General features: G+C 43.6%; 1 protein-coding gene across 1 annotated transcript in view; it reads right to left on the bottom strand.

Moving 5' to 3' along the window:
- The window catches only part of KCNK9 (potassium two pore domain channel subfamily K member 9), a 95,706-nt gene extending 78,644 nt beyond the window's left edge, over nt 1–17,062 (bottom strand). The window contains exon 1 of the mRNA XM_088149284.1: nt 15,092–17,062. Within this exon, the coding sequence (XP_088005410.1) occupies nt 15,092–15,719 (628 nt within the window). The 5' untranslated portion in view covers nt 15,720–17,062. The remainder of the gene's footprint in view (nt 1–15,091) is intronic.
- Between the last annotated feature and the right edge of the window lie 226 nt (nt 17,063–17,288).

Raw genomic sequence — 17,288 nt, 5'->3', positions numbered from 1 at the left:
CATCAGAAAAATAAATGTTTCATTTCCATCTCTCTCTCTCTCTCTCTCTCATTCTTTTCATTTTTTTTTTTTTCCAGCATTACATAAACTTTTTGCTAATGTTTGGAAGTTTGCCATAAGAAGGTTATGCAACATTAAATTGGCTAGAGGACTACTGGCTCACTACCTTTTCTAAAACTGCTTGCTTTACTGAGATGATAATGATATTCCCACAAAAAAAGGCAAATCTTTGTTAAGAGGCATGCTTGCATTTATATGCTAATTGGATGAGTATAAAGAAAAAGAATTTGTTGCTATCCTTTGGCTCTATTCCTATATGGCAGTGATGCAATGGAAGATGGAAAATATTTTGCCAAAGCACTACCTCATTAGAGGATTGAAGTGATCCAAGGATATCCAAGGGAACTTGGATTTGGGACAACAGATGAGTCTGCCTTTCTTGCTAAGTTTCAGCATTGCTTGAAGAAAGAATTGAAGGTACTTCTGAGTATATGTAGAGTCCCTTCCTCTCAAGTAGAGGTGGAAAAAAATTGCTTTTGGGTCTTGAACATCCATTCTGGTAGAAAAACAAAACTTACAGGAACCTGTAATCCTCACAACGTTTTTAGTGAGAGAGAAAATGGATTGTCCCAGCAATAATATGTCACTATGAGCAGCCAGAGCTCTGGGCACCCTTTCCAAGGTTGGATCAATAGTGTTGCCCCATTTAACATGCTACCAATATCACGCTCCTTCATGGATGATATCCTTGGCCACACATGGCTTTTTCTCAGTTATTACATCATCTTTCAGATTCGTCATTGCTCCACCTTCTGAACAAAAGACACACCTAGTTTTGTCTTTTCCCTTCTGGAATGCAAAGGAGCTTACTAAATAAATGTACAGTCTCAACTTGGGTAATAGATCGACCCCTGGGAGGTGATCAAATAACATCATGACCAGAGAGTTGTAAACCTGTGCAATCTCAGTATATTCCTATTGTTCCCTTGGATGGAGAACTTTTATTTCCAAAAAAAAAAAAATGCACTTTCCAAAACTGACAAGAAGTCAGGGGACAATCTAACACTTTTGCATGTTAGATTGTCCCCTACCAATGGAAGATGTTTCTTTCTAGCCTATTAGAAGAAGTTGCAGCTAATCTACCGCAAATGTTTCAGATCAGTTCAACTCCTCCCCACTTTGTCTGGGTTCCTGGCCCTGGGAAGAGTTTCAAAGAAAGGAGAATTGATTGATAAACCATTTGAACAGCTTGGATTTATCTGAGCTGCATTGTATGCTGGGATCAGAAGAACTGGGAAACAAAAAGGCTGTCAGCCTGAGGAGTGCCCCAGATATCTTGTTCTTGAATGGGCGGTTGAGATGCATTGGATGTTGGAGATTAAAATGTATAGAATTGGATACGTTGTGTCCCCTTTCTCATGCACTCTTTCTCACCCAATGCAGGAAGGCAAGGGTTCTTATGCTCTGTGTGTGTGTGTACACATTAGTACTGTAGTAGTAGTAACAGTAGTAGTAATACTCAGGTCATGGTTCTGGGGACTATTATGACAAGAGTGTGTAATTAATCATTTACAATACAGCACTGGTCACTTCTGTTATGAGAGAATTGATACGAGATGAGTGATAGGAACGTTTCCATAGATCATCTCATGAATTCCACAGAGACCTGCACCATCGGTAGACTTTGAAAGCAAAAAGCTAGTGGACAGTATTCCTGTGCTGATCTTAAGGAATTGTAAAACATACCTTCCAGCCACAAATGTGGAAATTGCTGGGAAAAAAAATCTGTCCTGATATCCCTTAGGAGGCAGAGACATTTGACATTCCAATTATAACGGCAGGTAAAAGGAAGTTAAGCTCTTCAGGAAAGCTGAAAAGAGCCAAACGCAATTATACAATAGTCAAGATTCTATTCTTCCTGTGCTGGACTTACATGTCCCTAAATTCCCAGTGAATGTGATCTTTGGGTCAGAACTGTAGGAATTGCCATTCAGCACAACTTCCAGGCTCCAGTTTGAGGGAAGCCTGCTAGAGGTGCGGCTGTGTGTGTTCAGGTCAGAATGGAATTAATATGCCTGCTGAAGACAAGAAGATACTGGCCTTCAGGAAGATCTGATGAGCCACATTTTGTACTACGAACCTGCCCAGTTACTCAGATCAGCAGGAGAGGCCCTTTTGGAGGTGTCCTCGCTGTCAGAAGCTCAACTGTTGGGCATGTGAGAGAGGATGTTGCTTCTAATCCCAAGGAAGTGTTTGCTCCTATTCTCTATTTCTTTCACCGTCCTTAAACTGCTAATTTAGTTAAATGATATTGGTTTTAACACTGATTGTATTGATTTTGCTGTTATGTTTTGTTTTTCTTTTTAATTACTATAAGCCACCTTGAGTGTTTGGACAGACTAAAGTAGCATATAAATTCAATTAAAAATGAATAAATGTAAGAGGTGTAAACGCATAGGGCTTGAATTTTTGAGGGACCACCTATCTTTGATGGTTCTGCTTATCTGATATTATCCCAGCAGAGTGGATGCATTTCAAGTCCCTTCAGTGAAGCAATATCATCTATCAGGACCTCAAAAGCATGCCTTCTCTGTCATAGTACCTGCTTTCTGAAACAGCTTCCCCTGGACATCCACATGGTTCTCACTCTGATGATGCTCAAGAAGACATTGAAAACTTTGTAATTTTCCCAGACTTGGTAGGGTAGTTGTTGAGTTTGTGTTTGTATGGCTTTTTTTTAATGCATATCACTTCTTCATTTTATTGCTTCTTGCTTTTAAACTTTAAACCACTCAGTCATTTGCAGCTGGGCAGTCTCTAAATAAGAATGAATGAATGAATGAATGAATGAATGAATGAATGAATGAATGAAGCCAGCACAGCACAGCAGTTAAGAACTGCAAAACCAGCACTGTGTCCTAGGGCACAGCCTTTGTACTAGCAAGATTCCATGTTCACATTCTGGCATCTCCAGATGTTCTCAAATGAGGTCTCATCATGCTTCACCATTGACCATGGTGCTACCTGCTCTTCATAGGAATTGGAATTCAACCATTCTAGAGGGCCACACATACCCCATCTCACAGTTAAAAATCACAGGTTACTGGACTTAGAATACCAAATCTGAGGCCTTTGAGAGGCAAAAGGGACATGAGTGAGGCTCTGGAGAAAAGTAAGCATGACTGTGCTGCAAACAGAGCCAGGATTTTCTGTTGTTTTTGAAACTGTTGCTATGTTTTAGGTTTTGGAGGTCTGCTTAACTGTGTCAAGCTTGTTTTAGCCTAACACAGAAAGTTAAGCCTACTGTTTTTCTCTGTTTCCAACTCAAAATGTTGGGAAAGTGTGCCACTGATGATCAGCAACTACATTCAGAAAGAACTCCAGGGGCATAGAAAATGGGGACAAGAACTGCTTGCAGCTCTTTGAGGCCATTTGCTTTAGAGAGCTGCTGGAGGTTGCAGATGGCTCAGTCAATCAATGGGCCAACTCAGCATCAGATTGCTGTTTATGAGAAAATTTAAACTTCTTGTCCTCTCTATGGGGGACGTGCCAGCATCTAAATCAAAGCTTAGTGGCATATCCATCTCCATCACTCTATTCTCTTTTGGGATAAGCAACTGCAAAACACAGAAAAATAGTGAGAAGTAGTAGGCAAGAGCAATTAAAGGCAGGAGATAAGACGGAGAAGAAAGGAAATCTAATTAAATGCAATTTATACCAGTGCTATACGCCATACCTCTTGACATCTTTCTATTCTTGCAAACTTTCCTTGCCTTCACCATATCCATACATCACTTGGTACCACGTCAGTGGTAGATACTAGACATGGAGAAGAGACCCCATGTCCCATGCTTTCCTTTGACCCCTCATCATTGGATAAAGCTGAAGGGCAGCCACAACTTTTTCCACCCGTTGGTTGCTTCAGTTCCTTTGCATTCTCCACCCAAGCTTGCAAAAATATTCGGTGTTTACCAGAGTTCCATGGTGTTAAAACAAGTATGGCTAACATTCCTAACAGCCTGAGAAATATTTGGGTGATATTGATAGTAGAAACACATTTTGACAGCACTGTTTGCTCTCTTCAGAATGGAGAGAGGGGCAAACAGATAAATTTTAATTGCATCTATAAGTGGATTCATGTCAACTCCACTTCCAAAATTCTCTTTATCCCCTGGTAGCAAAACTGGGTTTTGTGGGCATATATAAGCCCACAGATGTTGCAATCAGAATAAATTATGGAAATTACAAAATTAAACAGTCCAAATTGGCAGTCTCTAACCTTAGGAAATTTAGGGGCTGGCTGCTCTGAGCCCTAGAATGCATAATGGACTAATTTATTTATTATACCTTAGTCTGATACTGCACTTTTCCATTAACAAATGGCACTCAAGGCAGCAGATAAATAAATTAATGCTTCAAAAAAAATCATAAAGACATAATTAACAAAGGGCTACATTAAAACATATTTGAATATCTTTTCTGAAAGCAGAGAAGCATTAGAACTGCAAGGAGAGTGAAAAAGGTGACTGTTTTTCTCATATGTGATTGACAAGCCATCTTCTGGAAAAGACAAGTCCTCTCCTATAGATCGTAGACTCTGGCCAGGGTGTTCCTGTTTGGCACTTTCTGTTTGTCTATCTTTCACCCTCTCACTCAATATAAGAGCATCACTTATATGCCTATCTATGTTTTCTGGGACTATAAATCATAGTATTCACTCATAGGAAACATGTGAGATTGAATGGCTATCAGTTTGGAAAGGAAAGAGTTACACACTTATCAGAAAAGTGGGAGAGGAGGTTATATTTCAGGGCACATTCACAAGGCACACAGATACATGTGTAGGGAGGTGGGTAATATATAATAGAACAGGGGTTGAGCAAATGTCTATGAGACCAGAGCATTCATGGAAGTTCATAGCCAATGAACCTATGGAAAGAAGGGAGAAAACACAATCTAAAACAGCCCTCAGCTTTCCCCATCTTGCTGCTTTTCAAATCTGTTGGGCCTGAAAACTCCAGAATTCCCAGCCAGGTTTATATAGTCATGAACTGCTCAGGGTTCAAGTACATCTCAGTACTACACTGAATGGAGAAGGTTTGGGGTGGGAGGCCTGTTAATGAAAAACTATCTTTTTTCGCCCAGAGAGGGATAGAGAGTTTCTCTCTCTCTGTCTCTGTGAACCTTGAATGGCTCTATACGTCTTGTCCTAGACTACGCAGAACCCTATCCACAAATCTATTCTTCCAGATAGTAATGGAGAAGGAGGGGGAGGAATCTTCAATATGGCCAAGATCCATTGATATTTTTAATACTTTTCCTTACACCAGTGCAGCATAATATAGTACTATCACTACCCATCAGTCTTGTAGATAAGGAAGATGCCAAGGCTGAGGGTGGGAAGGGGGAGAAGGAAAGAGGGGGGCCTGCCTGTCCATCTAGTCAATCCAGGGCTGAGAGGAGCTTTTTGAAATGGCAGCATGGCTGTTCCCAGACTGTGACCTTTGACATCACATTACTTCACCCCTCTATGGATTTGGGGCTCCCATTTCAAATGTGTCATTGTAGAATTATGTACTGACTCAAAAGGCCGTGTTTTTGAATACTAACATCTCCAACTCACCAGCCATGCTTATTTCTGTAATCTGTCCAAAAAGAAATATCAAAATTGCTATACTTATGAAAGCTAGAAGTTGCTCAGTAGAGGTGGTTAGAAGAACCGTGAAGTGTCTTGGATTCAAAAGCAACAAGGGACTCTGGGAGAAGACAAAACTGCCTCAAGGAATTGCAGGTGGGTGCTAGGTTCTGTCTTCTGCATGCTCCAAAGCACTTTTCATCCTTCCAGTTTGAAGTGCTTGAGCACCCCAGTGGCTAGTAGTCAGCCCTGGATTAATCATCAGGCAAAATAAGCACATGCTTTGGGCATTGAGGAAAGGGGGCACCACAGAATTTTTCCTTAGCTTTCATGCCCTGAACATTTCCACTGTCACAGTCGACTTAAGTCATTTTTTTTAAATTGTCCTTATCTGCCGTGTTTAACTTTAATCTGCATTCTTTTAAAAAATGTTTTATTTGGCATGGTGAGTGCTGAAGTTTAAAAGTTGGGTTTGAAAATGTCTTCAGATGGCATGTTTGTTTCCATCTCATGGCACAAGAATTTGCTTACATCAAAGGGCACAATTGTTGGGCTGTAATTAGGCCATCCATTAGCCTTAATCTGGTCCTGCTAGTAGTCTGGCTACATTACAAAGTCAAGCACACTGAAGTGTCATTAAAATCACTGATAAGAGTCAGTTGAGCCCCTTGATATCAGTGGAAACTAAGTGCAATTCACCTATACTGGATGTACCCTACACAGGCTATCCCTGGACTTTGACCATATAGGATGGAGGGATGGATGGATGGATGGATGGATGGATGGATGGATGGATGGATGGATGGATACATACAGACATTCATAAGCACACATGCCCAGGGATCTGCTTACATGTGAAACAATAACCCAGGAGTTATTTTGGAATCCATTCTGGTCAACTCTCAGTTCATATTTTGTTTGCAAGGGGTAGGTTAAGGACATCCTTCAGATTGGTCCACATAACAGTAGCTGACAGAGAAACTGAACTGCACTGAAGATGTTACCTAGCCAGGTAATGAAATGTTTGCAAGAAAAGAACCAAGCTCAGAGAACCCCAAGGACTCCAGAGAAATCTCTGTAAACTACACATACAAATTGGAGTATTCAGTTGCCACATCTCTGCTGGTAGTTAGATGGCTTTTAGCCTTACGGAACTGAAAAAGATCAAGTAATTATCAAATAAGGAACTTCTTGTGTGTGAGTAGCATAGCTAAGCTGTCACACTCTTGGAATATCATTTAGCCTTCAGGGTCTAGCACAATATATGAAAAATGAGGAATGCTTTGCAAACACTCCCAGTTCAAAATTTGGTATTGCCAATTAAATAGCATTGCATAACATTTTTTCAGGCTGAGGGACTTATTTGACCTTTAAAGAGCATGCTGTGAGGGAATTCACTACCAAAAATGGGTGGGGTCAGGGCCAAGAAGAATCTGTAACTAACTCTGATTTAAGTTCATTTGCCTTTCATTCAAATTTAATTACTCCTCAAAGATTTAATCACCTCCTCCTTCAATCCCATTCAAAAGTGCCAGGGCTGTGAAACATTGAGCTACGCATCCTTTCAAAGCTATTTTGCAAAAACACTCTGGCTCTTTTGCTTCTAAAGAGTGAGGCAAAGCTAACCCATTGGTTCACTTTACGTCACACTTAGGCCTCCTCTGATACCTCTGGTTGCCCAAAAAAGCTAAGCCAAGTGTTTTGTCTTTTGGCCAGTAGAAGTATTTCAGTAAGTCAAATAACATTACTCTCATTTAGTGACCACTCAGAGCTTTTATGTAACCAATTCCATCCTTATTAGGAATTGCCAGACATACATATCCACATCTTCTATGGGATTCAAACCCTCTTCTAGGAGTTGAACTTATGGATTCTTGCACTTTAGATGCCTATGATGCTGCAGTGCATTAACTTTAGGGGCTATCCAGGTTCTGGCATTCTGTGGTGCTATATAGAATCTATATAGGAAGGGTTATATAGAATCTATCAGAATGGTATAGTCCTCCTTCCCTTAAACTCTCAGAGAGAGAAATATACAGATGTTTCATTATGTCATGGCCCTGTATACAAGGTTTTACTTGACTGAAAACACCACACAGGAAACTTAAGGGAAGGTGGACCGCTTACACCCTTCTGATAGACTCCATTGGTGAAACGAATTGCATAACTTCCATGCCTCAGCTCAGTGCTCCAATAAGTTCATCATGACATCCCAATAGAAGAACACGTCTAGCCAAAACAACATGTGACACCAGGCACATCCTTAAACATTACAATTCATCAGTGTTTTTGGAGAAGTCAGTTATAGCTCATGGAGTCCACGGATCTCTCTCCTGAGTTAAAACAATCAGGCACTGGGCTATGGGGAAAGGAAGACCTCTTCAGCCATCCCCAGGAACATATACCAGATACAGTTGACAATACTGGTCAATATCAGTAAAGAACCTGGCCGCTCTGAAGTAACTCACTGCATTGCTACATTGGCCTTTTGAAGAAACCCCACTGGTAATTAGACAACTTCAATGAGAAATAGACTGAAGGAACTCAGTGCAGCTATTCACAATGATAGTTTAATGTCACTTCTGCCATCCAGCCTCTACCAGATGTATTGGAGTTTAATCTACTCAAATCCATAGCCAACAGACCACTCACATCTGGAGAGGCTCTATGTTTGGGTCTATTGGGTCCCATCAATTAAACAATGTCATCTGTCAGAACCCTGGAAGTGCTCCTTTTCTATTTCAGAGACCACCTGCAAGAATAGACATGCAGTCCAACTCATGATGAAGTCATGATGTCATTATGCAAATAACATAAGCCATATAATTAGCTCGGTACCATCATGCCCCACTTTCCCTTCAATTCCCACCCCCACCCCCACCCCCATACAAGCTAATGTTCTATATGGTATCTACCATGGGGTCTCAATAATGGGGAAAATTTGGGAAAGAGTTAACAGAAGAAGAAATTGATGCAAAGATGAAGATCCTTTATCTTCCTTAATCTTTCCCCACACAAAATAGTCACTGTCACATAATGATGTCAGGAAGAAGTGCACATTAAGCCTTGATTCTCCATACTCTTAATTTCTCTATGATTAATGACTTCCCTCATAGAGTTGACATGAGAAGGAAATAAGACCCTCACATATATACTTCATGCACTTGTACACCTAAAAATGCAGTTGGTAGAAAAGCAAGACACGTGTTTGGAAACATACATCTACTTGTCCAAAGCAGGTCACCACTGACAGTACATTCAGTGGTAAGGTCACAGGTTGCGTGTACATTATACATTTAACCACATCATTCATAATGCTAGCAGATACATAAGCACACATGCTAAACTTGATTAGACTTAATGGTTAGACTTAATGTTGACTAGTTTAGTGATTTTTTTTTTCTGGCTTAGCCTAAGGTACAAACCCAATCTGCTTGATGAGTTTATGGATCAGTTCGGTGGAAATGCAGAAATTATGTTAATTTGGAAATCAGATAAACATATCTACTGTGCCACTATCTTTGGAGAACGTGAAAGAAGGATTTGAAGGCATTGGGTAAATCAATTCCTTCCTTCCTTTCCACTCAAATGTAAGTATAAGGGATGGCCTGTCCCCAGTCATGTCCACCCATGCCATTAGATCCAGCAGGACAGACAAGCTCCAGGTCCCATCTATTAGAGAATGTCATCTGATGGGACTGAGAAAAAGAGCCTTTTCTTTCATGGTGCCGGCTCTATGGAACATCATGCCCCAGAGATTAGATTGGCCCCAGCCTTGCTGGCCTTTCAGAAGAAGTGGTTTTGTCACCACACTTGGGAATCCAAATACATAGCAGAGCCTGTCCAAAGGTTGAATGGTGGTTTTTACCTCGGCACTGATAACGTGTGTGTTTTTTTATTGTTACATCTTTTTGGTATCATTTTTAATTGGTGTTAGCCACCCAGTCATGAATTTGAGATGGGTGGCCATATAAATTGAAATAAATAAATAAAAATTACAAATTATTTGTTGATATGACAAATTTGCAGATTATTTGTTGTTTATCACCATCTGAAAACTGTTAACTTAAAAAATAGGAATCCATTGGGTTAGAGCCAAACTTTCTCGTGGTAGGTTGGCCCTAATGAAATATTCAGGACAGCTTATTCACAGCTAACTAAAGTCCTATGGATTACAACAGATTAAGCTTTTCTGAATCTGGATCCAACTCATTAAAAGTGGAGGATAAAAATGCAACAGCAAGTCCCCCACCGCAGTGGTAAAATAGCCACAGACAACCATTTTCTTAGTTAAAAGCCATAACAGAAGTTATCAGACTTATGACTCCATCAAGAAGATCATTGGTGGTGTCCTAAACTCTTCCTCAATTTGGAACTTTCAGAGTTCCAGGACAATCACTGAATATACTTAGTTGCCATCTATATCCAACCTAAGGCCAGAACTGTGGACACCACAGGCCTTGGCATCACTTCCTACAAGACATCATTTCTACAAACAAGGCCAAAAAGACCAAGTGTATGCTGGGATGCCATGATACCGACCCAGCCCTTTTACACTTGCATCACAATGTCATTTCCAAGTATGTAAGGGGCAGAGTTGGCAGTGTAACCTTACAACGTGCAGTTTCTCTCTCTCACACACACACACAGAGTTGCCTATGATCATGGACATCTGCAAGAGGGGAAATGAAAAGAGTTGTGCAACATTGTCCCACAAATGCTGGGACATATGTATTTTTGCCAGATGGTGAGATGCAAATATGTAATTACAGCATTTGCAAGTCATCATTTTGGCATATCATCATGGTTTGTTGCAGATGCCACTCTGGGACATCAGTTGGCTACTGGTCTTGTAGGCTGAGAAACAGTGACTGGGTTCAACCCTTGTCCTAGGTCGCTGGGAGTTGGGCAGCATATAAATTTAATTAATCATTATTTAGTTTATTGTATAAACCACAATTGGGTCCATCCACACATTGCCCTAAGTCATGCTTGCAACTATGCTTTACAAATCACCTTAGGGCTTAGGGCAATGTAGGAAGCATCTCAGTGCTTAAATAGAAAGATCCCCAAACTATGCAAGGACAAAATATGTTTTCTTCACCAAGCTTTCATTTCACATCTGGGTCCACAGTTGAACACAACACTCAGCAATAATCTGTAACAAGATCATCCTATCAGCAGCAGCATTTGCTCACATTCATTCCTTATTAATAGTGTCACCCACATATTTGCTTCCCCTCTATTCTCTGTCCGACTTTACAGTGTCCATTCCTTGAGTTGAAACCTGTCTTTTGCGGTGTGGTGTGGTGTGATGTGGTGTGGTGTGGTGTGGTTCAGATAAAAAAAAAAAAATCAGTATCTTAGGAATAAATGTTAATAATCAAACTGTAAAAGGGATTATCAAATGCAGAGTGCCTCGGAGGAAACCAGACAATTTTAATTCCAGATGTTTAAATATTTTAAACAAACAGAAGATTCAAAAAAAGTTTAACCATCTCACAGTCAAATGCCAATTTATCCCCAGAGAAGCTAACCTTTGGGACATTATTATTATTATTCCCTTCCTTTCCCATCCCAGTCATTGATAAGAATCAAATCCAGAAAGTGCAGCTAGATGTATTTAGGGAAGATGGAAATTACATTTGCAAGAAAAATCCTACTGACCCAACCCAGTGAAACCCTAAATCTTTTCTCATTAAGCCACAAAATATGTTTTCATTCTGAATTGTACTCAGGTGGCTTCAGAAGAGAAAAAGTGTGAGCAAACAGTGTCTTCAAGGTGAGTTTAAAAATAGAAACAACCCCCCCCCAAAAAAGAACACCAAACATTCAACAAAAGCAGCACTCTTCATGTCAACGACCATTTTTTCAACTTTTAAAACTGTTCTTCTCTAAAGCCAAAAAAGAACAAAGGAAAAATTTAAGGGAGACAAATTAACCCATTAATGAGAGAAAGCTAATATACATATTTTCACTTGTTCTGAGAATGGCTAACATTTGCACATAGCAACCCATCAGGTAAAAGATCTAGCACAAACATCCACCGAACCAGTGTTAAAGTTGGTTAGTTTTTCAAGGCTTAAGATGTTGTACAAACCTAACCTATTTCATCAGTTTATGGTTCAGTGCGTACCGTGAACCTGGAAAATGGGTTAATTCAGTAACAAGTTAAGTGTGTTGTGCAAACAGAGTCACGGATTGTGAGTTGGCTGAATTCTGTGGGACTGAAATTAAATCATGACTAATTTCCCATTGATTTTGATATGTTCCGCAGGCAACTAATCCCACGATGAGGAGGAATGAATCCTTAGCCTCCAGCAAAGAAGTTATGCATTGATTTAAGGCAGAATGTTGCAGCACACCACCACGGGAATGCCCAAGGTTTGTATTTCAGCAAAAACATAAGAAAACCACTGGTCCAGCATTTTGTATCATAGGTGTATCCAGGCAGTTCATGAGCATGAACAGAAAAAGACAGATATCTCACTGTGGCTTCCTAGAAGCCAACATACATGAAATGCTGCCCTTCATTTGAAGGCAGAAGCCATTGATAACCCTTTCCATCCATCCAGTACCATTTATTAAATTTAGCATTTCTGTGTCCTTCATGACATCTGGTGGCCAAGGGACCTTCTCTGTCCTATTATCTCTGCCCAACCAGTAATATCTGGAAGAATTGGCATGCTCCATACTTCAGCTGTAAAGCTTTGGCATCTTGTGGAATCTAGGATTCACATCTTCTCCATAGCAATGTCTGTCCTTTGAAGAGCGTCCCTCCTAAGCCTTGATCCTGCTGGGCTTTTGTAAAGCTGTGAAAACTTCGCTGTCCCAGCAGGCCCTGGAATAGAATGCAGGGACCTACTACTTGTAGGCCACCTAGAGTTCCTTAGGTAATTGAGTAGATAGATGATAGATAGATAGATAGATAGATAGATAGATAGATAGATAGATAGATAGATAGAATGGAATTCCATAGCTGAACCCTGTATTGTGTAAATAAGGTCTTCCTTTTATCACTCCTGATTTCTGCAGTATTCTTCTAAAATGAAAGACTACAAATTCCAGTTGAGCAAGAGAAAAACATATTTCTAGCCCCTTTTTCATGTATGGTTTTATATATCTTAACTATATTTCCCTTCAGGATCTAAAGTTACCTCCAGGGCCTGCCTTCATTATAAATTATCCTAGGCTCCCATCTGTAAGTGTAACTGCAACTATCTAGACTTTTAAAACTTACAGTTAAGATGTTAGATGGATAGGTATAAAGTATATGATTCCTATTCTTAATGAAGCACTGCCAGCCCATGGCATCCAGGATTACTTAAATCTTGGCCACCTTTCTGATTTTTTGTTTTTAACAAAATGAAAACTAGAAATTCTAGCTACATTTGGGAGGCAGCCAAAAGCTAAGCATTTAAGTCTCCTACTAAAATTAACAGCTCAGAAAAGTTGAGGACAGCAAGCTTCCACAAATGGCTCCATTTGTACAAAAGATTTCCTCCTCATTGTTCAACTTTTGCTCTTATTATCTGCACTATTAACTTAATAGCCAACCCAAATGAAAGCAAAATCCTTGATATAACTGATTACAAGATGTTGCTATAGCACATAGAAATTGTAAAAGGGCACTTAACTAGAATAGATAGGTTAAAATGCCATAAAAGGAAGCAGTTGTACTGTTATTTCTAACGTTATGTTCCTACCCTTTCCAATAATAAACAAAAGTTAAAACTGGTTCTAAGCCACTTAGACTACGAATTCCACAGGGAACATTTATTATAAGGTAAGGAAGAGACTGATATGTGAGAGAGGAGGGAATGAGCACATACACGTGACACGCACAAAACTTTTTTCCCAAATGAAGACATCAATTACACAAGTGTGTTCGATTGTCTTTCCTTTAAGCAATTTGTTGCCACAGGTAAGAAAGTCAAAATTTAACCATAAGGTCAGTGGCAGCTGTGTTCTTTCCCTGACAGTTCTAATTAAGGTGAAACGGACCTTCTGTAGAAAACAGGCAGCATTTTCATGTATTAATGGCCCTGCTGGTGTAACAAGACCCAACGGTCACATGGTAACATCCATCTTGATTAATCACACAATTCTATTTGTTCATGTCCTGCCCAATAGAATCTAACCAAGGTATAATTTACCAACCCCGAAGTGATATTTGTGGACTGGCACAGGTGGCAGTGTCCTAAGAAAACCTATCCATGGGCTTATTAAACATACGCAACTTGTCATGGAGCAACTGCAGAAATGGTTAGAGAATGGAGCCTACCACTTGGATCTTTTCTGACCCTGCTTTTTGGCCAACTTCTTTTCAAGCCAGGAGTTTCAGGATGATGTGGTTGATAGACTCATATTTACTTTAAGTTTAGGAAGAAAAGTTTCCCTTGCGCGAATTGCCAGTTCTTCTCCACTATAAACAGTTTAGGTCTTTAAAGACTGTGAGGAGTTCAACTGTTGAAAAATAAATACTCCCAATGTTGTTATTGGGCTTGATGGATGACTACTTTCTTTTTCAGAAAAGGAGATAGAAGGTGTGAGCCTGTAACTAGTATAGTCATAAACACTTTCGAGACAATTCACATCCTTCCCTGAGTAAACGGTCAGAAGGAATGGTTAAAAGTATAATACTGAATTCTTTGTATCACAACAACTCTTGGGCTCAGATGTAACATCTTCCAAACTATCCGTTGGTATAGATTTCTATTTACCTCACTAGAACCATTTTATAATAATGGCCAGGGAACAACAATGGAAGTTTGCAAATCTTTTCCCAACCAAGTTTCAACAAAAGACTTGCAGCTCAAATCCTTCACACCTTTTCCCCAGAAGTCTGAGTTTGAGAAGAGTTGTTTCCAAGTGCTTATACATAGGATTGCAGGCCTAGTTGTTTTGAAAAGTTGCTGTGTTGACATTCTTTTCCAAATAAGTATTTCTGGACCATGGATTTCAAGCCAGTGACGAAATGCCAGAAACATTTCCTTGCACCTCCCTTAGTATTTCTGAGGAAACCTGTTCATTATTTGTGCTGTTTCCCAGACATGGGTGTGGAGAGATCAAAGCAACAGTTAATTTCCTCTCCAAGCTTTCCAGTCACTACTTTTACTCCCAACAGTAGCTTTTTGCAACGGAGAAAACTTTCCCCAGGAATATGGGCAAATGGAAGAGACCTAAATGTAAGTTTGGGAAATTCAAAGTGCATAACCATTTAAGGGAGGGGGAGACCCTTGGTGGCAACCCCCATCTCCTCAAGGAAGGGTGAAGTTCAGCCTGAGACCCAGGGATACAATTGCCCAACCCTTCAGCGGACCCCAGCCTTCAGTGGAGGCGTCTTTCCCTTCTCATCCCCTCCTTGCCCCCTGGTCCATCTTTCAAGTGCTCAGATGAGACCTGGCCTCCTTCGCCCCCAAAGCCACCCCCCTCCTCCGTGCCCCACTGACTTACCGATGGTGGTGATGACTGTAATGGCAAAGTAGAAGGAGCCGGCAAATTTCCACTGGACCCCCGCGCGATGGGGTTCCGACTGCATGATGATCTCTTCCAGCTGCTGGTAGTCGTCGCTGGTGATGTTGTATTTCCCCTTCAGCCGGGTCTCCTCGGCTTTCAGCTGCTCCTCCTCGCGCAGTTCGTGCTCGGACTCCAGGGCGTCGAAGACGGCCGCCCCCACCAGCAGGTAAGTGAACGTGCAGATGATCAGCGAGAGGGTCCGCACGTTCTGCCTCTTCATGGCCGCCAGGAAGGGCCCGCGGAGGGGACCATGTCCCCCCCTGGCCGCCCGCGGAGCCGACAGGGTGCACCCGAGGCAGCCGCCCCGCCAGGCGAGAAGCGCGGGGCGGCGGGGGCGGCGGCGGCGGCGGCGGGCGCCGGGGCTCCCCGGGCACGGCCGCTGTCCTTGGTGCTGAAGCGGCGGCGGCGGCGGCGGCGGCGGCGACTGCTCTCCGCCTGCGTGGTCGGCTTCCTGCGCGGCAGAGAGGCAGAGGAGGCTGCTAGAGCGTCTGGACAGCGGAAGGCGCAGCCGGCAAACTCTGCGCAAGAGCTGCGCCAGGCAAGCCGTCCCGGCGCGCAGGGCCATCAACGGCGCCTCCTCAGCAAGCCAGCTTGGAGCCGTCAGGAGGGGAAGGGAGGCTCCGGCCCGCGGGGCCCCAGCCCGGTCTACGCTTTCTCCCGCCTAGCCCCGCCAGCCGCCCCCTCTTGGCAAACTCCCGGCCCACGTCGACCCGGCTGCGCGGAGAAGTCCCGGACTCTTCCACTTCTCTCTCGCCTCGCTTCTCTTTCCCGGGGCGCTGCCCTCTGGAACTTGGTGACCGGGCAGCTCTTAAGCCCCGGGAGGGGTGGAAGGATGCGGAGGTCCCATCAGAGGGGCTTAAATGAGGTACGCGGGGGGGCCAGAGGGGAGAGGAGTCCCATCCGAAAGACGGCCGAGGGGCACGCCTCTTCCAGCCCGGGCACGGCTGGGCTTCCTCTCCAGAAGAGGCCGGCGGGCGGCCAGCGGTGCCCAGTCCAGTGGTGCTCTTCCCGGAGGAGGCCGCCCCGGCATCAGCCAGGCTCCCGGACTTCGGAGGGGACGGAGAGAGAACTTCCGGGAAGTGAGAAACCGACTGACCAGCTTGCAAACCCCGCGGCTGCCTTAGATCCTCCTCCTCCTCCTCCTCCCCCCCAGAAAACGTGTAAGGGGATGAGATGCAAATGCTCGGCAGGCAGGAGCGAGAGATCAGCCCACGGGGGACGCGCACCCTCGGCAAGTCCTGCGCGCCAAGCCTGGGGAAGCTGGGCACCCCTCTTCAGGCACGGAAGCTCCACTTCAGCCTGGCCTCCTCCTCAGCCCCCAACCTGGCCGGACCGGGGGGGGAGGGCAGTGGCGGAGAATGGGGAGCGCCAAATCTTCGGGGGAGGGGGGGGGTCAATCGCTGTTTGCCATTTCCTCCTCCGCCCTCGGTTTGTTCAATCTCTCCTCTCACTTAACTTTTGAGAGACTTGCTCAAATAGGGGAAAGGCTGGGGGAGGCGGAAGAGCCCGGAGGGAGACAGCCGCCCCTCTCCTGCCGCTTTCGGCTGGACCCGGCTGCCGCTGGCCGCGGAACAAAAGAAATGCTCCGGGTGAAGGTCTGGCTGCCGAAGCCCGACCCTTGCCGCGACTTCGGAGGAGCAGAGGCTGGCTCCGCCTGGCTTCTCGGCCTGCCTGCGGCCAACTCGGCGGAGTATGAGAAAATGCACATCTATCAGACAGGCTGGGGCGTCCGCGGAGACAGGTGTGCGTGCGGGAGCTTGGATTCGGGAGGCTGCATCCTGCAGAAAGTCTCCCCCCTCCCCAAACGTGGGAAGGGGAGGAGAGAAAGCCGCGAGGAGGAGGAGGAGGAGGAGGAGGCTGGCCAAGACTGCAAGCGATCCCCAGCTCGGCTCGGTGTTGGAGTCGCCTGGAAAGCGATTGATCGCCCGCTGCCCCCCCACCCGCGCCCCCGCCCCTTTCCCTTCCTCTCGTCCTCTTTCGCAGGCGACAGAAAAGAGGGAAGGGCTGGTCTGACTCCCGCAGCAGCTTTCCGAGACTCCCTGCTGGGAAAAGGAAGAAATCAAGATTAGGGAGACCAGAACAGGAGGGCTCGCCTGCCCTTCCCCATCCCAACCGCCCTCCCCTCGCCCAGGAA

The sequence above is a fragment of the Python bivittatus genome, unplaced genomic scaffold (assembly GCF_059951505.1).
Source record: "Python bivittatus isolate LINGU-HERP-01145 unplaced genomic scaffold, Pbiv_v1 ctg000590_np1212, whole genome shotgun sequence".
In the NCBI taxonomy this organism is placed as follows: domain Eukaryota; kingdom Metazoa; phylum Chordata; class Lepidosauria; order Squamata; family Pythonidae; genus Python; species Python bivittatus.
Note: the sequence above shows the minus strand (reverse complement) of the source record. Positions and strands in the feature narration are given on the sequence as shown.